At 46.4% G+C, this 27659-nt stretch overlaps 1 protein-coding gene across 5 annotated transcripts in view; it reads right to left on the bottom strand.

The window, feature by feature from the left end:
- LOC105467916 (sorting nexin 29) overlaps positions 1 to 27659 on the bottom strand; it is a 590024-nt gene that overhangs the window by 553673 nt on the left and 8692 nt on the right. For 4 of the 5 annotated variants that reach the window (XR_011616096.1, XM_071083656.1, XM_071083659.1 and 1 more), the window contains exons 2-3: positions 12630 to 12691; positions 8893 to 8945 (exon numbers count right to left, since the gene is read on the bottom strand). Coding sequence is in view for 3 of the 5 variants with exons in the window: in XM_071083656.1 (XP_070939757.1) it covers positions 8893 to 8945; positions 12630 to 12691 (115 nt within the window). In the remaining 2 variants the exon portion in view is untranslated. Of the gene's footprint in view, positions 1 to 8892; positions 8946 to 12629; positions 12692 to 18398; positions 18520 to 27659 lie in introns of those variants that run through there. The other variant, XM_071083657.1, reaches the window with a different exon arrangement.

Below are 27659 nucleotides of genomic sequence, written 5' to 3'. Positions count from 1 at the left end.
GCCTAGGCAGTGCTCTCAACAACTATCAATATAAATAAGACAAATATTAATTAAAATTCAGATATAAAAATAGGCTCAGGGCCAGGCATAGTGACTCACACCTATAATCCTAGCACTTTGGGAGGCCAAGAAGGGTGGATCACCTGAGGTCCGGAGTTTGAGAGCAGCCTGGCCAACATGGTTAAACCCCGTCTCTACTAAAAATACAAAAATTAGCTGGGTGTGGTGACACAAGCCTAAAATCCCAGCTACTCGGAGGCTGAGGCACAAGAATCGCTGGAACCCAGGAGGTGGAGGTTGCAGTGAGCCGAGATCACACCACTGCACTCCAGCCTGTGTGACAGTGAGACCCTGTCTCAAAAAAAAAAAAAAAAAAAAATTCAGATATAAAAATGGGCTTAGATTTGTTAAACGTCCTAGAGGTTCCCCATTGCTAGAAATAATCTTTTTTCAAAAAAAAAACCCCAAGCAATTCATTTAATCAAGCAGTAAAATAAAAGAGTATGCAATATGGACTGTCTAGTACAGAGTCTCAAAGTGGAAATAAAGTACTTGGGGTAAGGGAGGGGGAGAATCCAATTAATGAACCCCAGGATTTTTGACCAGGATGACAAGAATCGTAACATCCAGTCAACACCTCAAATTAGTTAGAGGCTGGTAAGAAACTTGTGACGCAGGGAACATAAAACTCACATGACAAACATTCAGAGACATTTAAAAGAGAAAAAAATACCTGAAAAAACCATTCCGTTTCGTAAGTCCTCTGGGGGATACACGTGACAGTTTTCAACTGCATTAAGAATAACATCAGGAACAACAAAGGGCAGCTGGTTTTGGTTTTTAGCTTCCTGAAAAGTCCAAAACTGATTCTAATTCCTCGGTAGGTTAAAAAAAAAAAAAAACACCAAAACAAATCATTCTTTCTCGCATGCTTTGAAGGGAGAAGAAATGCTCTCCTATGATTTCCTCTGACAGTCACCTGAAAGTTCACAAAAAAGAGCAATTTTTTTTTTTTTTTTAAGACAGGGTCTCACTCACATCAACCAGGCTAGAGTGCAGTGGTGGGTTGATGACTCACTGCAGCCTCGACCTCCTAGGCTTAAGTGATCCTCCCGCTTCAGCCTCCTGAGTAGCTGAGACCACAGGCCTGCACCACCACACCCGGCTAGCTAATTTTTTTTTTTTTTCTGTAGACAGGGGGTTTCGCCATGTTGCCCAGGCTGGTCTCAAACTCCTGGGCTCAAGTGATCCTCCCACCTTGGCCTCCCAAAGTGCTGAGATTACAGGTGCAGGCCACCGCACCTGGCCAAAATTAACCATTTCTAAATGCAGATCAATACCTGAAGCCGACTCACTGCCACCCATATGGCACAGAGATCCAGTGTGTGAGTGTGTGGTAAACGTCTACCAGGTGTCAAAACACCTTACATATCCTTATAATGAAAATCACAACAGCTAATAATTACTGGAAACTTACTACCTGCCAGGCAGTGTTCTAAGGGCTGTACATGAACTGACTCATAACAACCCTCTGAAGTGAATACCGTTATACTACCCATTTCAGAGTTGCGGAAATTGAGGTGCAAGAAAGAAACTTGCCCAAAATCGCAACACAATTCAGAACCGGCAAACCTAGGATTCAAACGCCAAGCTCCAAAGCCCACGCTGATTCCACTGCCTCCGTTACTGTTCCCGTTCAGAATTTAAAGGGAAAACTTCCAGATTACGTCCTCTGATTCCACATGCGACAAAGACGCCTTGGCGGAACAATCACGTGTGTAGTCTTTGAGGTAACTTATAGGGCCTACAAAGCTCCTGGGCCATTATTTCTAGAAGGGAAAATATTCCAAAGATATCTTAAAGCTGCTTCACAGGCCAGTCTGACTGAAAGAAAGTGGAATAATTTCAATGAACCACAAGAATGAATCTTTGTTCCTAGGTTAAAAAAAAGAGCTAGAAAACATTGCCAACAGAAAGTAAAGAGGAGAAGCACGCATTTCAGAGTCAGTGGCTGCCACCACTTCCTCCTGGGGAAGCTTCTCAGGACTCCATCTGAAGGAAAAAACAAGTCTCGCCTGCATTTCCCCTAATGTCAATACTGTTTTATGTTCCATGTGAAGACGGCTGCATCTCACAGTGTTCGTCTCTCAAAAACAAATATACATACACACACACATATATAACATATATATACACATATATACATATATATTTCACACACATACACACACATACAGAAACATGCTCGTACACATCCACCTTGGATTTTGTATTTTGGCACAATAATACAGTGCACATTTAGGCTCCCAAATCCAGCAACGGTCTGCTCTGTCCTGCTAGCACTGTCTCTACTCGAAACATGATTCGTCCACCAACACCCTGACAGCTTTTTTTCGATGTAAGGATATGTGCTATTATTTACTTATTTGTCTTGAATTTGACTCACTTTGTTCAGTTACATACACATGTTTAAAAATTATTTTAAAATTTAAAAAATGGAAAGCTGCATCACAGTTGTAAATGGAAAACTAGCATCATATGACATAAAAACAGTAGCCTTAAAAGTAAATGAAAAAAAAAAGTGAAAAAAAAAAAGTAAAAAAAAAAAGTAAAAAAAAAAAAAAAAAAAAAAAGGTAAACGTAGGCTGGGCACGGTGGCTCATGCCTGTAATCCCACCACTTTGGAAGGCTGAGGCAGGTGCATCACTTGAGGTCAGGAGTTTAAGACCAGCCTGACCAACATGGTGAAACCCCGTCTCTACTAAAAAATACAAAAATTAGCCAGGCCTGGAGGCGCGCACCTGTAATCCCAGCTACTAGGGAGGCTGAGGCAAGAGAATCACTTGAACCCGGGAGGTGGAGGTTGCAGTGAACGGAGACTGCACCACTGCACTCCAAACTGTGCAACGGAGCAAGGCTCCATCTCGAATTTAAAAAAAAAAAAACCTAAATACAATTAAGTAATAAATTTTGACTCTCTGCCATGGCCAGAGGACAGCTCTGAGCCTGAAATCTGCACACTCTGTTTTAAAAAGGAGAGGCATTAGAAACATATTGTTTTTAACTATTTTGAACAAGCTGTCATTTTTGTAAGTCAAAAATGATCCAGGCCAGGTGCAGTGGCTTTGCCTGTAATCCCAGCACTTTGAGAGGCTGAGGCGGGCGGATCACCTGAGGTCGGGAGTTCAGGACCAGCCTGACCAACATGGAAAAATCCCGTCTCTACTAAAAATACAAAATTAGCCTGGCATGGTGGTGCACACCTGTAATCCCAGCTACCTGGTCGCTTGATCCCAGGAGACGGAGGTTGTGGTGAGCCAAGATCACATCACTGCACTCCAGCCTGGGCAACAAGAGCGAAACTCCATCTCAAAAAAAGAAAAAAATTTCCTTGAAAAAGTAGTGAAAAGCAGAACGGATGCAGTGGCTCACGCCTGTAATCCCAGCACTTTGGGAGGCCGAGGCGGGTGGATCACGAGGTCAGGAGATCAAGATTATCCTGGCTAACACGATGAAACCCCATCTCTACTAAAAATACAAAAAAATTAGTTGGCCATGGTGGCGGGCATCTGTAGTCCCAGCTACTCGGGAGGCTGAGGCAGGAGAATGGCGTGAACCAGGGAGGCAGAGCTTGCAGTGAGCCGAGATCACGCCACTGCACTCCAGTCTGGGTGACAGAGAGAGACTCCATCTCAAAGAAAAAAAAAGAAAGAAAAAGTAGTTAAAAGCTTTAAAAACAAAAGGAGAAAAAGGGCAGATGGCTGGATCAGAGAGCAGGGGAAAGCATGTGAGGCCTCCAGGCTGTGTTAAGGATGTGGGTCTTTCTCCCAAGAGCAAAGAGAAGGCAGCTGGGAGGTTTCAAGGGAGCATGAGGTGAGGGAATCTGCATTCTGCATTCGATGTGGTAGAAGCAGGAGAAGAACAAATGGGGAGAGCCCAGAGCTGCAGCGGCCATCCTGTGAGATGCTGGTAATGGGGACCGCAGGCCAGCAGAGGAGCTGGAGGGAAGTAAGTGGATTTGACCTCAACTCCAGGGTCGGGTCAGCTACCAGCGGTGAGGAAGGGAGGCAACTCATCTATCTTGTCAGTCCTCCTAAGTTATTTTTAAATGTTCGCTGACTTTCCCTCTTGAGATTCAACTTTCTTCTTTTTTTTTAATTATTTTTTTGAGACAGAGTCTCACTCTCTCACCCAGGCTGGATTGCAATGGTGCAATCTCGGCTCACTGCAACCTCTGCCTTCCGGGTTCAAGTGATTCTCCTGTCTCAGCCTCCCGAGTAGCTGGGATTACAGGCGGGCACCACCACGTCCGGCTAATTTTTTTAGTACAGACGGGGTTTTGCCATGTTGGCCAGGCTGGTCTTGAACTCCTGACCTCAAGGGATTCACCTGCCTCAGCCTCCCAAAAGGCTAGGATTATAGGCGTGAGCTGCCGCGTCCAGCCGAGATTCAACTTTCTCACAGAATAGGGACAATGATGTGGCCTTTCCAACATGAAGGTGGTGCCACCTTTACCCAAGTACATTTCCAAGGTAAGACCAGGTCTCTGATATTAAGAAGTAATCCGCCTGGGGTAGAGGAGAATAATTTTTTTTTAAACCCAGCCTCAAAAACAATTTAGTCACTAAATAGCACATAACAGAGAAAGAACAAATCATGGAACTCTAGCCCTTTCAAAATGTCTAACCTAGGCTATGGCATTTTGCCTCTCTGAATCAGTTTTCTCATCAGTGAAAAAGGGATAACCCAGGCACAGTATGGCTCATACCTGTAATCCCAACATTTTGGGAGGCCAAGGTGGGAGGATCACTTGAGTCCACGAGTTCAAGACCAGCCTGGGCAACATAGTGAGACCCCATCTCTACAAAAAATACAAAAAGTAGCCAAGTATGGTGGCTTGCAACTGTAGTCCCAGCTACTCAGGAGGCTGAGGTGGGAAGATCTTGAGCCTGGGAGGTTGAGGCTGCTATGAACCATGAACACACTACTGCACTCCAGGCTGAGTGACAGAGGAAGACCCTGCCTCAAAAAAAAAAAAGAAAAAAAGAAAGGATAATACCTCTGCTCCTTCTGAGGACTAAGAATCAACATAAATAAAATGTAGCAAAGGCAGTCACAAACTATAACTATTATTATTACTTTTTTTTTTTTTTTTTTTTGAGATGGAGTATCGCTCTTGTTGCCCAGACTGGAGCAACTGCAGCTCACCGAAACCTCCACCTCCCAGGTTGAAGCGCTTCTCGTGCCTCAGCCTCCCTGCCTAGCTGGGATTACAGGCATGTGCCAGTATGCCTGGCTAATTTTGTATTTTAAGTAGAGACAGGGTTTCTCCACGTTGGTCAGGCTGGTCTCGAACTCCTGACCTCAGGTGATCCTCCCGCCTTGGCCTCCCAAAGTGCTGAGATTACAGGCATGAGCCACCATGCCTGGCTATTATTATTATTATTTTTAGAGACAGGGTCTCTGTCTATTGCCCAGGCTGGAATGCAATGGCACGATCATAGCTCACCGCAGCCTTGAACTCCTGGCCTCAAGCAATCCTCCTACCTCAGCCTCCCAAAGCAATGAGATTACAGACATGAGCCACAGTGCCTGGCCTATTATTAGTAATAGTAAGCAGCATACTCCTTTTAGCCACAAACGACAGTTATCACAGAAGGAATTAACTTTTTCAATTCTACTACAAAACATAACATTTTCTGTAACAAAGGTTATGGTAGCAAATTCTATTATATAGGTTCAGTATTCTTTATCCAAAATGCTTAGGATCAGAAATGTTTCGGATTTCAGGTTTTCCCAGACTGTGGAATATTTGCATTATATACTTACCAGTTAGGTGAGCCTAATCCAAAAATCCAAAATCCAACTGGCTTCCATTAGCATTTCCTTTGAGCATCATGTTGGTACTCAAAAAGTTTTAGATTTTGGAGCATTTTGAATTGTGGGTTTTTGGATGAGGGATACTCCACCTGTGTAAGAACACATTAACCTAACATTCCAAGCAGGACTGACTCTCTCAGGAAGCGGACAGCACGGTAATGAAGAAAAGTGGTCAAGAAGTCATGGATACTTAGACACACACACACCACACACACCCATACACACACATAAACACAGACAAACCAACCGGGTCAGGAAAGAGGAGTCTTTACTAATTACCTCTGCATCCCAGGCCCTGGAACAGTGATTGCACTGGAAGCTTTGCTGTCCAGCAGAATCACCTGGAGATCCTGTTGAAATGCAAATTCTCAGCAAGCTCCTCGGCTTCAGTCATTCACACACACACTCATGCACATATACACATCCTGCTCCAATACAACTAGGACAGGACTTAGACACTGCATCATTAATCAATAAGCCTCCCAGGTGATTCTGATGCAAGCGGACCTTGGATCCCTGGCCAAGGCCAGGCCCCATAGTAGGCCCTCAGGAAGGACTAAATTGACCATTGAGTCTAATGATCTAATGCCACGAACATATACTGAGAATCTAATGTACGACAGGCACAAAGTGCTTGTGTAAAACACTGAGAAGTAAAATTTTTAAAAATAAATGGAGAAACACCCTTTCTGCCTTCCAATCTCACAAGCTTCGTGGTGGCACAGATATTTGAACACCTGACTACAGTACAATGTAATACACACACTCATCTGGCTAACAAATCTTTACTGAATGCTTCTAGGCACTAGAAAACATCTGTAAACAAGACAGCAAAACATACCTGCCTGCACAGAGCCGACATTATAGTGACAGGATAATAGGCAAAATTAAAAAGCCGAATGTATATATAGTTAGTTGGATGGTGATACGTGCAATGGAGAAAACATAAGCAGAGAAGGCAGAGATAATAGGGTGCATCACTTTAAATCTGTGCCAGTTTCGAATCATCCACATGGCTCTATTCCAGGAAGGTCTACATGCTTTGCTCATGGCTGTTAAAAGTTTACAGTAGGAAAGGACAGAAAAAGGAACGATGGACACGGGAGGGTGGGCTACGGTGAGAGTGTGGGGGACATGAACAGTTTCCAGGATGAGATGAACGTTGAGCAAGCAAGTTCCCTTCCCTTTCCTTCCCATGCAGGAATCTCCCTCCTGCCACCTCAGGGGCTGCAGAGCACAAATTAGCTCTGACTGAGCTCACAACGCATTTGCAGCAAGGACTGGATGCTTGTGAGTCTCCTACCTTTGCCAAGCCCTATGTGGCCTATGGGTCTCCTTCCAGCCAATGTTATCAGCTTATGCCATGATGTCAGCCTTTCCTGGGTCGTGAATGTCAATAGCCATTTTTAGGAAATTTTTTTTTTTTTTTTTTTTTTGAGATAGAGTCTTGCTTTGTCACCCAGGCTAGAGTACAGTGGCACAATCTCGGCTCACTGCAACCTCTGCCTCCTGGGTTTAGGCAATTCTCCTGCCTCAGCTTCCCAAGTAGCTGGGATTATAGGCACCCGCCACCAAGCCCGGCTAATTTTTGGTATTTTTAGCAGCACAAATCAAGCCTCAAGGGGTTTCACCATCTTGGCCAGGCTGGTCTCGAACTCCTGACCTCGTGATCCACCTGCCTCGACCTCCCAAAGTGTTGGGATTACAGGCATGAGCCACTGCACCCAGCCAAATTTTATTTTTTGAGACAGACGCTCACCCTGTGTCACTCTGTCACCCAGGCTGGAGTGTAGTGGCGCGATCTCAGCTCACTGCAACCTCCACCTCCTAAATCCTTAATTTTCCCCAAAATTAGCCTGGGTTCAAGCGATTGTCCTGCCTCAGCCTCCCAAGTCTCTGGGACTACAGGCGTGCACCACCACACTCAGCTAATTTTTGTATTTTTAGTAGAGACGAGATTTCACCATGTTGGCCAGCCTGGTCTCAAACTCCTGACCTCAAGTGATCCACCTGACTCGGCCTCGCAAAATGCTGGGATTATAGGCATGAGCCACCGCACCTGGCCCATTTTTAGGAATTATTTTTTATCATAAAAGGAACACATGATCACAATAAAAAACGCGAAAAATACCAGAAAGCAATATTCCCAGTATTCTTACCCCTACTGCTACCTTAGGCCACATTTCAGTGTGTTCTGGCCAGAGTTGCTATCTAACATAGCTAGGACCACTCCATATGCATAGAATTTCGGATCCTGCTCTTTTTACAACATATGCCTTTTTACTATCTATGTAATTTCTAAATTATTACCCATGCATTTTTCCATTGAAAACAAATTCCATATAAACATTACTCTTAATGGCTATATAACATTCTACCCTATTTTTTTTTTTTTTTTTTTTTTTTTTTTTTTTTGAGACGGAGTCTCACGCTGTTGCCCAGGCTGGAGTGCAGTGGCGCGATCTCGGCTCACTGCAAGCTCCGCCTCCTGGGTTCACGCCATTCTCCTGCCTCAGCCTCCTGAGTAGCTGGGACTACAGGCGCCCGCCACCGCGCCCGGCTAATTTTTTGTATTTTTAGTAGAGACGGGGTTTCACTGTGGTCTCGATCTCCTGACCTTGTGATCCGCCCGCCTCGGCCTCCCAAAGTGCTGGGATTACAGGCTTGGCCACCGCGCCCGGCCTCATTCCACCCTATTAATGCACTATATTTTATTAACCATTTCCCAATTACTGGGTATTTAGGCATCCAAGTTCTCATAATTATTAATTACCCTGAAAATAATTTTATATGGAAAGGTATCTCGAATAATTCCCTCCAAATAGATTCCTAGAAAGAGAATTATGGAAAACGTGGAGTGTGGGAGATGAGCAGTCACCGCACAGAGAGTCCACGGTTGACTCAAATTTCAGCGCTGCACCTCTTGGCTGCAGAGGCAGAGCGCAGAAGCCGGCCGCCTTCTGCCGCCTTTTCAAGCTCGATGGTCAATGGTTTTAGAAGCGACATATTTACCTGCTGTCGGAATCCGAGGCGATCTCCTTTCTCCCTCCAAAGCGGATCTGGCACTGCACAGAAAAAGAAGCTGCTGAGATCAGCCGCTGGGATGCGACACTCAAAACGTCACACAACAGCCCACGTAGGGCTTAAGGGTCAGGGAGGGGACACAGGACCAGAAGCTCTGCACGTCAAGTGAGGACGTCCCTGTCCCCTGGGTATCAGCACAAGACTTAAGAAGGTGCACACCTCAGCCTTGAAGCTGCCACTTAAAGGAAACCCTTATCTCCCACTTGTACAAAAGCAAGCCTTGTGGGAAAACACTGCTAACAGAAAAACAAAAGCACACGGCCATCTGTGCATTATCCAGGAAGCTGCTCCTGCCTGTCGGCAGCTGACTGTCTACCACACAGAGCTTTTCGCAGGAGATAATTACAACTTCCACAAACCCGCGCTGAATGGGCCCCTTTGGACGAGCCCCAGAGTTGTCGTGACTGGCTATGACATTACAGCAGCACAAATCAAGCCTCATACGAGTCATTGGGTTGTATGGAATGACAATTTACTGAGGGTGGGTAAAAATGAAAGCAGGCTACTTCTTTTTTATTTTTATTTTTTTTTATTTTTTGAGACAGAGTTTCACTCTTGTTGCCCAGGCTGGAGTGTAATGGATCGATCTCAGCTCACGGCAACCTCTCCCTCCCGGGTTCAAGTGATTCTCCTGCCTCAGACTCCCAAGTAGCTGGGATACAGGCATGTGCCACTATGCCCGGCTAATTTTTGTATTTTTAGTAGAGATGGGGTTTCTCCATGTTGGTCAGGCTGGTCTTGAACTCCTGACCTCAGGTGATCGCCCACCTTGGCCTCCCAAAGTGCTGGGATTACAGGCGTGAGCCACGGTACCTGGCCCTGCAGGCTACTTTTTGAATTGGTAAAATTAAAATATAGATAACATAAACTTTGCCATTTTAACAATCTTTAGGTGTAAATTTCAATTCACAATGTTGAGCAACCATCACCATTATCCACTATTCTAATTTTCTTAACAAAAAAAAAAAAAAAAAGGGGTCTCGCTCTGTCACCAGGCTGAAGGGTAGTGGTGCCATCATAGCTCATGGTAACCTCGAATACCTGGGCTCAAGCAATTCTCCCACCTCAGCCTCCCAAGTAGCTGGGATTACAGGCACGTGCCACCAGGTCCAACTCATATTTTTTATTTTTTGTAGAGACAGGGTTCTCACTATGTTGCCCAGGCTGCCCTCATACTCCTGGCCTCAAGACATCCTCCTGCCCCAACTTCCCAAAGCACTGGGATTACAGGCGTAAGCCACCATGCCTGGCCTACTACTGTCTTTTTCTTTTAAAGGTATAGAATCTCTGCTATGGGTAGCTGGTTTGCAGGGTTCCTAAACTTATCATCAATACTACTACATTGTATATGTGTGTGTGTGTGTGTGTGTGTGTGTGTGTGTGTATGTGTATATGTGTGTGTATATATATAATTTTAAATGATATATTTGTCAAAACACATGAAACTATACACTTAAAATGCTATGTTATATGTAAATTATACATCAATAAAATTTATTTTTGAAAGTCATGCAAAAAAGTCATATGCAACACTTTAACCCTCAAAATAACAACAACAATAATAATAATAATAATGATAATAACAGCAGGCTAGGCGCAGTGGCTCACATCTGTAATCCCAGCAGTTAGGGAGGCCGAGGTGGGCTGATCACCCGAGGTCAGGAGTTCGAGATCAGCCTGGCCAACATGGTGAAACCCCACCTCCACTAAAAAATACAAAAGTCAGCCAGGTGTGGTGGCATGCACCTGTAGTCCCAGCTACTCAGGAGTTTGAGGCAGGAGAATCACTTGAGCCCAGGAGACAGAAGTTGCAGTGAGCTGAGATTGCGCCACTGCACTCCAGCCCGGGCGACAGAGCTAGACTCCATCCAAAAAAAAAAAAAAGCAGCAGAAGCTCTGTGCATAAGCTCCACTTTATTTCTCTCTAACTGCTACCTTTAAAGTGGTTCATCTTGCCTCCTCATCTTATTATATTTTCCATTTCTGCAGCAAAGAAAGAGCAAGCTAACAACATGGGCTCCAGATGTTACCATGTTAACAGAGGACCAGGCTCTGTCCAGGCCCTTTACCTACTTTAACAAGCCAATTCCCTCAGAAGCCATACACAGATTAAGTGACCCAGTTACAGAAGAGCAGAGAGATGCTCAGGGAGGGTGCGTGAGCTGTCCCTGTACACAGAGAGCTGAAGAAGTAAAGCTGGCCTTTAATTCCAGCCACGTCGGAGCAGAAAGCCTGTGTCCCTCCTACCACACAACGCCTCAAGGCTTACATAGATACTGCATTCTCTGGGCTCACTTCAATACTCAACATACACCCCAGCCACATGTGGTGGCATGCACCTGTAGTCCCAGCCACTCAGAAGGCCAAGGTGGGAGGACTGCTTGAGCCCAGGAGTTTGAGGTTACAATGAACTATGATGGTACCACTGTGCTCCAGCCTAGACAACAGCAAGACCTTATCTCTAAAAAAAAAAAAAAAAAAAAAAAAATTTCACACACAACCCTATTACAGTACTTACCTCCCTACAGTGTGATTACACACATAATTATAACTGTCAACGGCCCCTTCCAAAAAGTGAGCTCCTAGAATTCCCAGATTTGGATCCTAGCTCTGCCGCTTACTAACTATGACGCCTTGAGCAAGTTATTGGATCCCTCTGAGTTTCAGTCTCTTCAGCTGTAAAATGAAACCAACTGCAGGAACTATAATCTCACAGTGTTGTTGGAAGGATTAAATATAAAGTGCTTAGCAGAGAGCCTGGCACACAGTGGAGGTGTGATCAGTGACAGCTAACAGTAGCATGCATCTGGTACATGCAGCAAGCGGATTCCAGTCTCACATCCAAGCTTGCTTCCAAGCCCAGCCAGAGTCAAGCATCAGAAACAGCATCACATCAATCACAGCAAAGCCACCTGGAGTGTCCACACAGCTGGGGGCAGCAGCAGAGGACCCCAGGCGTGGCCTCCTTCCTCCTTGTCCTAGCCTTCTTGTGCTCAGGGGTCCTAACTCCAAACCACCACCTCTTCACCCCTCAGAGCTGCCCTCAAACACAACTGCTTGGAAATGAGACAATGGGACTTTGAAACCCACATCAATGCCTTTTTTTTTTTTTTTTTTTTTTGAGACAAAGTCTCATTCTGTTGCCCAGGGTGGAGTGCAGTGGGGCAATCTCGGCTCACTGCAACCTCCACCTCCTAGGTTCAATCAATTCTCCTGCCTCAGCCTCCCAAGTAGCTGGGATTACAGATGCCTGCCACCACATCCAGCTAATTTTTGTATTTTTAGTAGAGACAGGGTTTCATCATGTTGGCCAGGTTAGTTTGGAACTCCTGACCTCAAGTGATGCGGTCACCTTGACCTCCCAAGGTGCTGGGATTACAGGCGTGAGCCACCACACCCAGCTCAGTGCCTTTCTTGAAGGGACATCACTGAAGGATGGGGGTCCTCTAGAGGGCTTTCAAAATTCAAGACACAGGACTTCCTCCAACCCAGCTCTGACTGTGTTCACTGCTCTATCATTTCCTGGGGAAAACGATTAGATCGCTTCACTGTTCCCAGGTATAAAGTGGGAGTCAGTCTGTGTATGTTATAGGGAAGAAATGACCTACATTAATTATCTGACACTATTACTCGACCAAAAAGGCAAATGTGTGCTTTCTGCTTACCTGTTTCACTGCATCCAGCAGTCGCTCCAGCAGAAATTGTCTTTTGTCATTGTTCTGTGATCCTAAAATGCAATGAGGCTTAATTAGTTCTCGTTGACACTCGGACACGGCTGTCCTCAACCAGACCAGTCCTTTACTACTGATCTTTAACCAAATCAATAGCACGACTAGGTACCAATAATCCGTATCATTACAATGAAGTTTGGCTATTGCCTGTTACTACATCAAAGGAAAACAGGTAAACTAATTTTCCCCAAATCTGAACAACATGTCTACAATGGTCTAAAGGTTTCTCAACCCTTGGCACTACTGACATTGTAGGATGTTTAGCAGCATCCCTGGCCTCTACACACTACGTGGCATTAGCACACACAAACCCCTGAGTCATACCAAAATGTTTCCATGTAATGCCAATGTCCCCTGGGAATCAAAACTGCCCCCAGTTGTCAACCAGCAGCCTGAAATAAAATACAAGTTTCCCAGTACAGTGGGAACTGCTCACTGGCTGTTCTCACTATCATCTCCAACATCCTTTTCCCACGCCGCCTTCAGCAATCCAAGCTGTAAAACCTGATTACTCCTCTTCTCAGCAGCTGAGGTTGAACTTAAGCGGTCTGGCCAATGAGAAGATAGCAGAAGTGTACTGGGAAAGTTCTGGGAAAGTCATTCCTTTCTGATAGAAAGAAGAGCTATGAAGGGCATCATTCTGTCTTCCATCCTTCATGCCTCAATCATAGACATGTTGGGTGGAGCCCGAGTAGCATTTTGCCACCATGAAGTCATGAGCCTGAGAGAAAGACCTAGAAAATCACAAAGACACCAGCCCTGATATCACTGAGTTGGTAAGCCAAGACTAGAAACTAGCTAACTCTCACAAAATAAATAACGATATTTGTCCACACCACGGCACATTGAGCTGTTACTTGCAGCCAAAAGCATTCCCAACTGACACATATGACATACAGTGAACTTCCATTTAAGAAGGTCTGGGGAAAGGGCACTTGAAAACACCAGGCGGACAGTTGTCAGAGCCACACCTGATCTCCACAAGAGGCCCAGTGACTCCAAGCAAGATACAAAGCCACGGACTAAGATGCACCAGTCACAGAGCACACTGACTTCAAAGGATACTGGAATTCAGGTTATAAGGACAGATGCTCCACACTGCAGGCGTTGAATTGCCATCAGGCTGCTTCTGTCCTGGGCAACTCTACGTAGGCTGCACCGGGGCGGAGCAGCAGGGCATTATCTCAGAGATGGTCAGTGATTCCTCCAGGTCAAGCCAGGGCCAGCTGGTTGATAACAACCACCACCATGTGCTGGGCGCATCCTACATGCCAGGAACCAAGCTGAGTACTATGCATGCAATATCTCCCTTCATCTTCACATCCAGCCTACAAGCCAGGATCCCAAACACAGATGGGAAAGCTGAAGCTGGGAGAAGTCAATTGACTGTGTGTGTTGATCCACCCAGGATTTATTTAACTTCTAGTGTGTGTGAGGCAATATTTTAAGAGCTGAGGACATACAAGTTAAATGGTGTAAAAGAGCCATCTTCTCATGGAGCTAAAAATCCTACTAGAAGGCTGGGCACAGTGGTTCACGCCTGTAATCCCAACGCTTTGGGAGGCCGAGGCAGGCAGATTGCTTGAGATCAGGAGTTTGAGACCAGGTTGGGCAACATGACGAAGCCCTGTATCTACCAAAAAACACAAAAAATTTAGCCGGGCATGGTGGCACACAGCTGTGGTCCCAGCTGTTCACGAGGCAGAGGTGGAAGGATCACTTGAACCCGGGAGGCAGAGGTTGCAGTGAGCTGAGATCGTGCCACTACACTCTGGCCTGGGTGACAGAGTGAGACCCTATCTCAAAAACAAACAAAAAAAAAATAGTATAAAAATAAACTAATCAACGAAAAAGTGTTAGAGTCATACTAAGAAGAAAAAACAAAGACAGTTATGGGATAGGGAGGAAGCAAGAAGGCTGCTTTAGCCAAGGCAGCCCGAGGGCCTCTCTGCACAGGTGACATGTGAGCTGAGCCCTCTATAAAGAGAAGGAGGCCGGGCGCGGTGGCTCAAGCCTGTAATCCCAGCACTTTGGGAGGCCGAGACGGGCGGATCACTAGGTCAGGAGATCGAGACCATCCTGGCTAACACAGTGAAACCCCATCTCTACTAAAATACAAAAAAAATTAGCCAGGCGAGGTGGCGGGTGCCTGTAGTCCCAGCTACTCGGGAGGCTGAGGCAGGAGAATGGCGTGAACCCGGGAGGCGGAGCTTGCAGTGAGCTGAGATCCGGCCACTGCACTCCAGCCTGGGCAACAGAGCCAGACTCCATCTCAAAAAAAAAAAAAAAGAGAAGGAGCAGCTATGGAAAGATAGGGCAGACCAGCGTTCCAGACACAGCAAGCAGCAAAGGGAGAGGCTCGGAGGTAGGACAAGCTTGGCTCTGGTCTTCCAGGACTAGAAGGAAGTTTGCTGTGGTTTGAGCAAAAAGCAAAAAAAAAAAAAAAAAACGGAAGGAAAGATCAAACAGGCAGGCAGAGACCAGTCACATAGGATCATGTGGGCCATGATAATGGGGTTAGACTCTGTTGAAATTTTAATACTAATTGGTTAAACAGTAATCCTGACTCAAGACCTCTAAAGCCTGTGTTAGGACCACGATACCAAGGATCCCGCCTTACCTCCAGGCCTAGTGATAAAACCAGTCAGCAGACACACAGTAAAACAACTGACTCTTCAAAAAAATACCATTAGTATTTTTTTCTGGCAGAGGTTTCGATCAAGAATAGCCTGGACACCATTCCCACCAGCCATGAGGCATCTCAAGGCATGGCTCAGGATGGCTATAGACCCATCTGGCCAAGGTCCTCTGACACCTCTTGACACCTGTCTCTATCAATCACACGCTCTTTGTTCCAGAATCCAGGGTTTGGATTCTGGTCTTCCCTCCCTAACACCAGAATAGAAAAGTCAGGCTTGCTTTCTTCCTTTTTCCAAGTATGAGACCTGACAGCTCTACCTGCCCTTGAGCAATATCAACTGGAAACTTGACAGGGTTCCCCGCACTGGAAATGCCTTTGTTATTTTTTTCTCATCGTAAAAGCAATTCATGTAGGGAAAAAAATAGAATAATAACAAATCGGGAAAAAATATACAAAGAAAACAAAAATCTCTTTCATCTCCCTACTGATAATTTTGTAATGCAGTTCTTCTCAAACTTTGATGTCCACACAGATCTCCTGGAGATCTTGTTAAAAAGCAGCCATTTGTTTGCTGGCGTTTTTTCTGAGACAGGAACTCTATCACCCAGGCTGGAGTAAGTGGCACAATCACAGCTCTCTGCAGTCTCAACCTCCTGGGCTCAATCCACTCTCCTGTCTCAGCCCTCCGAGTAGCTGGGACTACAGGCATAGGGCACCACTCACAGATAATTTATTTATTTTTATTTTTTATAAAGACGGGGTCTCACGAGGTTGCCCAAGCAGCTCTTGAACTCCTGGGCTCAAGCGATCCTCCTGCCTCAGCCTCCCGAATAGCTGGAATTACAGGCACACACCACCACGCCAAGCTAATTTTTGTATTTTTAGTAGAGACAGGGTTTCACCATGTTGGCCAGGCTGGTCTTGAACTCCTGGACCTTGTGATCCACCCACCTCAGCCTCCCAACGTGCTGGGATTACAGGTATGAGCCACCGCGCCCGGCCAACTCTGTGTTTCTCATAAGCTCTCAGGTGAGCTAATACTGCTGACTCCCTTCACACTTGAATAACAAAGATTTAGCACCGGCCGGGCACAGTGGCTCAAGCCTGTAATCCCAGCACTTTGGGAGGCCGAGACAGGCGGATCACAAGGTCAGGAGATCGAGACCATCCTGGCTAACACGGTGAAACCCCGTCTCTACTAAAAAATACAAAAACTAGCCGGGCGAGGTGGCGGACGCCTGTAGTCCCAGCTACTCGGGAGGCTGAGGCAGGAGAATGGCGTGAACCCGGGAGGCGGAGCTTGCAGTGAGCAGAGATCCGGCCACTGCACTCCAGTCTGGGCGACACAGGGAGACTCTGTCTCAACAAAAAAACAAACAAACAAAAAAAAAAGATTTAGCACCTACCCTTCCTGAAATGCACAATGATCCTCCAGGTCTCTTTTTTTTTTTTTTTTTTTAAGAGTATTTTGCCCTACTGCTTGTTCTGGATGAGATGTCGCAGCCTCCTCTGCTTTACTCTGCAAAGCCTCTTTTCATGATGGGGTGAGGGGAAGAAAAGAAAAACCTGTTCTTTATATAAAAACTACCCGAGGTTGTGCAGGTCTCAACCCAGAGGCTCACACTTCCTGGCTATGATCTCTCTCTGCAGGCAAGCAGCTCTCAACTGAGACAACCTTGACCTCAGAAGGGGCAGCTGTGGCCAACTTATCCCTGAATGAGCTTAAGAGAAAGGGGTCGGCCGGGAGCAATGGCTCAAATCTATAATCTCAGCAACTTTGGGAGGCCAAGGCGGACGGATCACATGAAGTCAGGAGTTTAAGACCAGCCTCACGAACATGGCAAAACCCCATCTCTACTAAAAATACAAAAACTAGCCAGGTGTGGTGGCAAGCACCTTTAGTCCCAGCTACTCAGAAGGCTGAGGCAGGAGAATCGCTTGAACCTGGGAGATGGAGGTTGCAGTGAGCCAAGATTGCACCAATGCACTCCAGCCTGGGCAACAGAGTGAGAGTGTCTCATAAATAAATAAATAAATAAATAAATAAATAAATAAATAAATAAAATAAATAAATAAGTAAAGAGAGAGAGAAGGGGCTTTACTAGGCTGCAGGGAGCACAGGTGGTCTGAGGACCGCTTATCAACTGAGAGGAACAGTGGAGCGCACTGAGCGGGAAGTCACAAGGCCTGAGCTCTCATCCTGCCTGGCCCGCTTGCTAGCCATGTGATAGGGACAGTCACTTCCCTTGTTTGGCCACTGGTTTCTGCATGAGATCATCATGCTCTCCTAGCTCTAGAGTCTATGGAAACTCTGCAGAGACAGGCAGGCAGAGCAATCGATGCTACCAGTCTCCTTCTTACCTTCTCCCTTTGAATCCAGTGGAGAATACAGCACCTCCGCCAGGGCCCACAAGAATCTGCCAGCTTCAAATGTTGACACCACTCAGAGAGAAGCAGGAAGAATGTGCCCACCTACTGAGTCCCAACCAGAGGCTAAGTCATTAAATGACCTATTAAATCCTTGACAAAGAAGGAAAAGTGGCTCCACTCAGTAGCGAGGACTGCGACTCAGGAAAATACCTTTACAGGACCAGACCCATGGGAAGTGGCTGAGGAGGGATTCACTTCCAAGTCCATGGGATCCTGGACCTGGCAGCTGCTAAGCCCTGCTCGCCCTCGACCTCCTTCACAACCTGCAGCAGTGGCCCACTGCAAATTCAGCAAACACTTCCAAATTCAGCAAGCACTTCCAAATTCAGCAAGCACTTCCAAATTCAGCAAACACTTCCAAATTCTGCAAACACTTCGCCACACAGGAGCAATCAAATCCCATCTTCCTGCTTCCTCATCTCCAGGGGCAGCCCCCAGCCAGCAACCAGGTGAACAAGAATAGGCTTCTTTTTATTTCTCATTTAGATCATCATCAAAATGAAAACAGAAAATGGAAAGGCACCCGAGGGAATACCTCCAGGGATTCACAAACCTGTCTGAGAAATGCAGTCAGCTGACACCCCCTAACTCTACTCAGAAACCTCACGTGCATGGGAAAATCAGTCACCTACTTGGGTCTCTCTTTAATGTTTTCTTGTTGTTGTTGTTTGTTTGTAGGTGGAGTCTCACTCCTGTCGCCCAGGCTGGAGTGCAATGGCACCATCTCGGCTCACTGCAACCTCCGCCTCCCAGATTCAAGCAATTATCTGCCTCAGCCTCCCAAGTAGCTGGGATTACAGGCGCCTGCTACCACGCCCAGCTAATTTTTGTCTTTTTAGTAGAGACAGGCTTTCACCATGTTGGCCAGACTGCTCTCAAATGCCTGACCTCAGGTGATCCGACTGCCTTGGCCTTCCAAAGTGCTGGGATTACAGGCGTGAGTCACCACACCCGGCCTTTGTCTTCAATGTTTAGAACTCTCAGGATTTAATGTTTAATGTTTACAGTCCTTTGAGTCCTTCATTAATTTTTACCACAAACCTCTAGCCTTCTGCCTGGGGTTGCCATTCAAGCTGCAGTGACCTCCTGGAGAGAAAGAGCAGAAATTAAGAACAGGATAGCCCGGGTTAGAATCCTACTCTACCAGCCATGTGATCATGAGCAAGTTACTTAACCACCCTGCTTCAGGCTCACCAGAGAACCTACCTCTTTGGATGATGAAATGAGGGAAATTGTATTGTGCACCTAGAATAGTGCCTGGTATATACCGAGCATTTAATAAAATTAGCCATCATTATCATCATTGTTGGCTACCCTTACCCCAAGGCATCAAGACCTCTGGCTCCCAGAAGTCGTTTCAACGAGCTACCTTCTCTCCAAAGCCCAGGCAAAGCAATTCAATCCAGGCCTCTGTGTTTGCTGCCCTGGGAGATGAAAGGGTGAAAGAGGACCCCTGGCATGTGGAGAGGGGAAAACAAGCAGGATGCAACCAGGCATTCTGGCTATATTCCTTCTTTAACCTTCGCAACCCTGGAGCTCCAAGTAAACTGGTTCCCATTCCACAGAGGTCAAGCCCCTTAGTCAAGCCCACACACACATATATATACACACACACACACACACACACACACATATACACACACATATATATACACACACGCACATATATATATATATATTTTTTTATGAGATGGAGTCTTGCTTTTTTCGCCCAGGCTGGAGTACAGTGACTCCATCTCTTCTCATTGAGGCCTCCACCTCCCAGGTTCAAGCAATTCTCCTACCTCAGCCTCCTGAGTAGCTGGGATTACAGGTGTCCCCCACCACGCCTGGCTCATTTGTTTGTTTGTTTGTTTGTATTTTTAGTAGAGATGGGGTTTCGCCATGTTGGTCAGGCTGGTCTCAAACTCCTGACCTCAAGTGATCCACCCACCCGGGCCTTCCAAAGTGCTGGGGTTACAGGCATGAGCCACCATGCCTGGCCCATGCAGATATTTAAATAGTGGTATTTTGCTGCCTCTCCATGCAGCACGGTGGAGGCAACGTCATGCTAGACATTTCCCTGGTGAGATCTTTGTAACACATTAAGCAGATACAAGCGAGAAAAGAAAAAGAGGGCAATGCTCTCTGAGTGCCCACTGTGTACAAGGAATTCTGCCCAAGGGCAGTCAAGCAGGTGCTGCATTGCAGGCTGAGCCCTGCTCTCCCTAACTCTCAAGCAAGTGCTCCTTCCACACACCACACTGACATCCTTCACTGAACAACTGGGAACCTTAGCCACGCTTGCAAAACTGGGAAGGACCAGAACAGGAAATCTATAGACAGAAGGCAGACAGGTGGTTGCCAGGGGCTGGGGCGGTAGGGGGATGGGGAGCTACTGCTTAATGGATATGGAGTTTCCTTTGGGTGATGAAAATGTTTTGAAACTAGACAAGAGTGCTGATTGCACAACAATGCAAATGTACTAAATACTAGTGAACTGCTTGCTTTAGAACAACAGTTAATTCTTTGTTTTGTGAATTTCACCTCAATTAAAAAAAAAAAAATTTAAGAAATGGAGTCTGGCTCTGTCACCCAGGCTGGAGTACAGTGGCATGATCACAGCTCACTGAGGCCTCCAACTCCTGGGCTCAATCAGTCCTCCCACCTCAGCCTCCCAAGTAGCTGGGACTACAGGCATGCACCACCACACTGGGTTAATTTTGTATGTTTTGTAAAGAGAGGGTCTTGCTACATTGCCCAGGCTGGTCTCAAACTCCTGGCCTCAAACGATCCTCCTGCCTCAGTCTCCCAATGTGCTGAGATTACAGGTGTAAGCCACCACTCTTGGCCCAATATTTTTATGAAAAGGACTGCAACAGGTAGATGTTGGCTGAGAAAATGTTCCTATTCTAACGAACAACTACAGTAGGATTCTCCCAAGGGTTAGACAAAGCAACTGCACGGAGAACCCAGTCCCCATATTGAATCACACAGTAGAAAAGCTACTCCCGGCTGGGTGAGGTGGCTCATGCTTGTAATCCCAGCACTTTGGGAGGTAGAGGCAGGTGGATGACTTGGGGCCAAGAGTTCGAAACCAGCCGGGCCAACATGGTGAAACCCCCATCTCTACTAAAAATACAAAAAAATTGGCCAGGTGCAGTGGCTCACGCCTGTTATCCCAGCATTTTGGGAGGCCTAGCCAGGCAGATCACCTGAGGTCAGGAGTTCGAGACCAGCCTGGCCAACATGGTTAAACCCCATCTCTACTAAAAATACAAAAATGAGCCAGGCATGATGACAGACGCCTATAATCCCAGCTACTTGGGAAGCTGAGGCAGGAGAATCACTTGAATCCAAGAGGCGGAGGTTGCAGAGAGCCAAGATTGCGCCATTGCACTCTAGCCTGGGCAACAAGAGCAAAACTCCATCTCAAAAATAATAATAATTATACAAAAAATTACCCAGGTATGGTGGCAGGCGCCTGTTATCCCAGCTACTCAGGAGGCTGAGGCTGGAGAATCACTTGAACCTGGGAGGTGGAGGTTGCAGTGAGCCGAGATCACACCACTGCAACAGAGTGAGACTCCATCTCAAAACAAAATAAAATGAAATTTTAAAAAATAAATAAATTTACATATATTTACATTTACATAGATTTATACTTTTATAAAATAAAATTAATAAATGTAATAGAAACCATGCCTCGCTTCCACGGGCCCCTCCTGCACCCCAATCTCCCCCTACCTGGCATGGCTCTTCCCTCATGAGATGGCAAGTCTCATGGCAAAGGCCTTCTGTGACAGCCACCCCTGCCTCAGTTGCTGTTCCTAGCTCTGGCCCTTTTGCTCTCATTTCCTTTACCCCGCACTGAATTTTCTATGCAGTGGCTAGAGCATCTGGAAACGCAGATGAATACACAATAAATGACTTACTAGTATTACAGGATACACACAATGATGTTATGTGATTCATCCAATGTGCCCTGCAAAACTGCAGTGAACACGGCATTTCTCTAAGCCCTGCGTGTGCATCTGCGGTGGGCTGCCTCACATGATTTGTTTCTGATTTTCACTGAACCTGTACCTTTAGCATACCCTAGAATGGGGGTCAGCAAGCTTTTTCTGGAAAGAGTCCCACCGTCAACATTTTAGGCTTTGTGGGCCAAAGGGTTGCTGTCACTACCCAACTCTGCCACTGCAGGGTGAAAAACAGCCATAGATAATGTATAACAAACAGGTCTTGGGCTGGATTTAACAGCCCACTGCCCTGGCAGAAATAATGAAGGATGGCAGGTTAAAAATTAAAACAATAGTATCTGTGTTTGTAGACCTTACAGCCACCGTGCAATTAGACGGTTAAACGTAAGAGTTCCCCAGCAGGCCGTGGACCAGGCCCACATCATAATCATGCTCCCATCTCCCCTCACCGTCTAACCAAGGCCCCATACAGAGTCTTGCAGAGAACAAGGACATTATCAACCTGTTGTCACTGCAGAATTCATCCTCAGTTACACTGGCAGGCATCTGGGATGCCTGGCGCTACCAGCCCAATGATGACTTTAACATTGTTGCTATTGTCTAATTCCCATCCCACTCCCCAAAATCCACAACCATTCCAAATAAAGAAACTGAAAGAAAGCAGAAGCAAAGGAGGAGGGGGCAGAAAGGGCTGCCCAATATATGCCCGGGGCACATACAAGACCAAGAGGGACCCCTGCAATAACCAAGGGGTAAGGTGGGGGATAGAAATGAGTGGGGTGGGCTGGCAAGGCACAGATCACAAGAGCAGAGCAGGTGCCCCTCTCGAGATGACAGCTGCTACCCAGTACTGGCAGACAGTACCTCACAGCAATACCAGTAATTGCCTCATCTCCTGGTTTTTCAAGAGAGGCTGAAAATCCAGATTTTTTGTGTCAGTTAGTTGGCCCCTAATTATACTCTTGTTAGAACAATGTTCCAGCCAACTCGGCATGAACCAAACACAACACATCTGGGGCCAGGTCTGCCACCAATCCGCCATACTGAGACATACGTTTAACCCTCATATCTATCTGGAAGGTGGGGGCTGGCCACCCTGGTGTAACAGACAAAGGAACTGAGGCTACGAGACATTGATCATTTGCCCAAAGAACAGCTCAGAGGTGACAGACCCGACATTTTACCCCAAACCTTGTACCTTCCAACCTTCACAAAACCAGGCTCACTCCTTGAATGGCTCAATCTCGGCACAGAAAAGGGCTCCGTCATCAAAGTGCCACCAAAGAAAAAACTACCTCCCGATGGCTGACTCAAATGGTTCCCTTCTCAGAGAAATCTTCCTGCAGAGGGTCCCGCAAGGGGCACACTGCTGTCTCCCCACACAGCGCTCCCATGGCCCTGCAGTCCTGCCATAGTGCTGGTGTCATCCCTGTCATGGAAGGGATTATGCATTGTGAGCTCTCCGGGATAGACGGGAGCCTCATGAACTCTCCCATCACAGAAGGAACTCAACAGCTGTTGAATCTAGATTCTGGTGCAGTTCACTTCTGTGGTTCCCCAAGTGGCTACTTTAAATAAAAAGGACCAGGACTGGCCAGGACACAGCAGCCGCCTCATTCCTGTCATGGGCAGAGCAAGGCGGTGGTTTCATCTGCTCTAGCCTTAGCACACGCACAGATAAAATGGACAATCGTTCTTCCCCAAAGTCAGGGCGCTGGTTCCAGTATTGTACGGTGAAGTGGCACAGCTGGCCCAGGACAAAAGGACAGACTATCTGCCACCACACAACAGAAAGAGACAGGCTTTGCATGTAGACAGATGGGCTCAGGCCATCCATGTGGGCTTATGATGTCCAAGATCAATGACAAAATAAATGAGCAAAGAATGGGGACCATCAGTTTACTGTAGAGCAGGCCGGGCGTGATGGCTCCTGCCTGTAATCCCAGCACTTTGGGAGGCCGAGGCAGGCAGATCACTGGCGGTCAGGAGTTAAAGACCAGCCTGGCCAAAATGGTGAAACCCCGTTTCCACTGAAAATACAAAAATTAGCCAGGCATGATGGTGCCCACCTGTAATCTCAGCTACTGGGAGGCTGAGGCAAGAGAATCACTTGAACCCAACGGGGTGGAGGTTGCCGAGATTGCACCACTGCACTCCAGCCTGGGCAACAGAGTGAGATTCCATCTCAAAAAAAAAAAAAAAAATTTCTCTTGAGCAGGGATTGGCAAACATTTTCCGTAAAGAGCAAAACAGTAAATATTTATATTTTAGGCTTTGCAGGCCATACACTCTCTGTCACAGTTACTCAGTTCTGCCATTGTAGCCTGAAAGAAACCACAGACAATAGTAAATGAATAGATATGGCTTTGTTCCAATAAAACTTTATTTGCAAAACAGGAGGCCAACCCAGTTCACCAGTTCTTGCTGTAGAAAAAAAAAAAAAAAAAAAACACTAACATGGCAATGTGCAAAAACTTTAAAGAGACAAGAGGCCAAGCATGGTGGCTCACACCTGTAATCTTGGAATTTTGGGAGGTAGAGGTAAGAGAATTGCTTGCGCCTAGGAGTTTGAGACCAGCCTGCGTAACACAGTGAAACACCGTCCCTACAAAAAGTTTTTTTTAACTGGCCGGGCGTTGTGGCTCACACCTGTAATCCCAGCACTTTGGGAGGCCAAGGCGGGCAGATCACAAGGTCAGAAGATCGAGACCATCCTGGCAAACACGGTGAAACCCCGTCTCTATTAAAAATACAAAAAAAAATTAGCTGGGCGTGGTGGCGGGTGCCTGTACTCCCAGCTACTCGAGAGGTTGAGGCAGGAGAATGGCGTGAACCCAGGAGGCGGCGCTTGCAGTGAGCAGAGATTGCACCACTGCACTGGGCAACAGAGCAAGACTCTGTCTAAAAAAAAAAAAAAGTTTTTTCTAAAAATTAGCTGTGTGTGGTGGCACACACCTGTAGTCCAAGCTATGAGGGAGACTGAGGCTGGAGGATCACTTGAGCCTATAGGTCAACGCTGCAGTAAGCACTGATCACACCATTGCACTCCAGCCTAAGTGACAGAGCAAGGTCCTATCTCAAAAAAGAAAGAAAGAATATCTTCCCTCCTGGTTGGAGAAATGCAATTATATGCTTACTAATAACTACCACAAGGCCCCATTATATAACTACAAATTAACTAAGAAACTTTTTTTTTTTTTTTGAGATGGAGTCTCAGTCTCGCCCAGGCTGGAGTACAGTGGCATGATCTTGGCTCACTGCAACGTCTGCCTCCCGGGTTCAAGTGATTCTCCTGCCTCAGTCTCCTGCGTAGCTGGGATTACAGGCACCCACTACTACATCCACCTAATTTTTGTACTTTTAGTAGAGATGGGGTTTCACCATGTTGTTCAGGCTGGTCTCAAACTTCTGACCTCAGATGATCCACCCACCTCGGCCTCCCAAAGTGCTGGGATTACAGGCATGAGCTACCGTACCTAGCCTCCAAGAAACATTTAAGGTGAAATTCCCCAATGCCAGTAAACCTATGATAAATCAAGTACACACCACTGGTAACAATTTATGGGTGCAGGAAGTACTGAAAAGCGATGTGGCAATGCATATCAAAAGCTACAAAAAAAATCAAAATCCCTTTTGACACCTTAGAAATTAAGCTAAAAAGGAACAGGGGAAATGAGAAAAGATACAAATAACAATTTCACCTGGTCCTCTATGTTCCAGGTCCTGAGAAAGGCACTATACATTCATTACTTGCTTTAATTTCCATTTTCTGATAAGGGAATTAAGAGTAAGAGTCAGAGTCAGGCGTGGTGGCTCACGCCTGTAATCCCAGCACTTTGGGAGGCTGAGGCAAGCAGATCACAAGGCCAGGAGTTCAAGACCAGCCTGGCTAACATGGTGAAACTCCGTCTCTACTAATAATACAAAAACTAGCTGGGCGTGGTGGCACGCACCTGTAGTCCCAGCTACTGGGGAGGCTGAGGTGGGAGGATTACTTGAACCCGGGAGGCAGAGGTTGCAGCGATTAAGCCGCTGCACTCCAGCCTGGGTGACAGAGCGAGACTCTGTCTCAAAAAAAAAAAAAAAAGAGTAAGAGTCAGAGAAGTTCAAAATTCTGCCCGGGCTGGCACAGTGGCTCACGCTTATAACTCCAGCACTTTGGGACGCCAAGGAGGGAGGGCTGCTTGGGCTCAGGAGTTTGAGACCAGCCTAGGCAACATAGTGAGGCCTCGTCTCCATGAAAATTCAAAAACAAAAAAAAATTAGCCGGGCAGGGTGGCACACACCTGTAGTCCCAGCCTCTTGGGGAGCTGAGGAGGAAGGATCACTTGAGCCCAGGAGGTTGAGGCTGCAGTGAGCTATGACTGTACCACTGCACTCCAGCCTGGGTGACACAGTGAGACCCTGTCTCAAAAAAATAAGACAGAAAACAAAAACTGCCCAAGTTCTTCAACAGGGAGTTAAATCCAGAGCTTGTCTGCATCCAAAGCTTTTCCACAATAACACAATGACTTCCTGAGCATCAAAGGGCACGAAGATTTTTACTGTAGTGTCCTAGTATAGGGGTCAGTCAACTATAGCCCCCAAGCCAAATCCAGCTGCTGACTTTCTCTAAATAAAGTTTTATTGGAACATAGCCACGTCCTTTCATTTACCCATGGTCTGTGGCTGCCTTCATGCTACGACAGCAGAGATGAATACTTGAGGCTGAGACCAGATGGCCCACAAAGCAGAAAATATTTACTATCTGGCCCTTCACAGGAAACGCCTACCAAGAACACCACAAATGGAATTGACTGTCTTTTGCAATGGGAGAGGGGTTAAATAGCTGCGGCACATCAATTTGGTGGAATGTTATGCTGCCTTTTCAAAGAATTTTGAAGATAAGGAACGTGGATAAGTGCTATCATCTAAGCAGAAACGCTCATTCAAACGTAGATACAATGCAATTATGCAAATACATATATAGTGTATGCTCTGAACAAAGGCAGAAGTGGAATACCTACAAATTTAAATATTAAATGTGCCAAGAATGTATATTTAAAGGTATATTTTGTTTTCACAATAGTCTTTAATGTCGTTTTGGGTTTTTGCTTTTTTTTTTTTTTTTAAGTTGTAGGAGGAAAAAGCGATTCCAAGAAACACAGATGCAAGCAAAGAAAAATGAGATGGAGTGGGCAAGATTCCCTCCTCGGAGGAAGCGGGGTACTGCCTGGGTGGGCAGAGGAGACACTAGTGCCAGGTCTCTGAAGGGCTCCCAGACAGCAAAATGTCAGGGCAAGGAAAAGAGTCCTCACTGCCCTTGCAGGCTTCAAAGTGCTCAGCCCCCACCCAACCTGCTCCCCTACAGGCTCTCCCACCTCAGGAAAAGGCAATTCTGGTTAGACGCGGTGGCTCACGCCTGTCAACCCAGCACTCTGGGAGCCTGAGGCCAGTGAATCACCTGAGGTCAGGAGTTTGAGACCAGCCTGGCCAACATAGTGAAACCCCATCTCTACTAAAAATACAATAATGAGCCAGGCATGGTGGCGCTTGAGGCGGGAGAATCGCTTGAACGTGGGAGACAGAGGTTGCAGTGGGCAAAGATCATGCCACTACAGTCCAGCCTGGGTTACAGAGCGAGACTCCAACTCAAAAAAAAAAAAATAAAAGATAAGGCAATTCCCACCCCTTTTAGCTGCTCAGGAAGAAAACCTAGGAGCCACCTGCCTCATGAAGCCTCTGTTGCCACATCACATTCCTAACCATCCCATCCAAAATTACAGCAGCCCTTTCCCTGAAGTTCATCCTCCATCCAGACAATTTAGTCGGATGGACTCCCAGCCACAGGCTCCAGACTAGACTTATGGTCCAGACCTGGCCAACCACCGTCACAGCGATGGGTCGCAGGATGACCACGTGGCCAGCCCGACTCTGGTGGGTCCGCCCCAGGAC

This window comes from Macaca nemestrina, chromosome 18 (genome assembly GCF_043159975.1).
Source record: "Macaca nemestrina isolate mMacNem1 chromosome 18, mMacNem.hap1, whole genome shotgun sequence".
Lineage (NCBI taxonomy): Eukaryota > Metazoa > Chordata > Mammalia > Primates > Cercopithecidae > Macaca > Macaca nemestrina.
The sequence above is the reverse complement of the archived record's forward strand: the minus strand, read 5'-3'. Positions and strand labels throughout refer to the sequence as shown.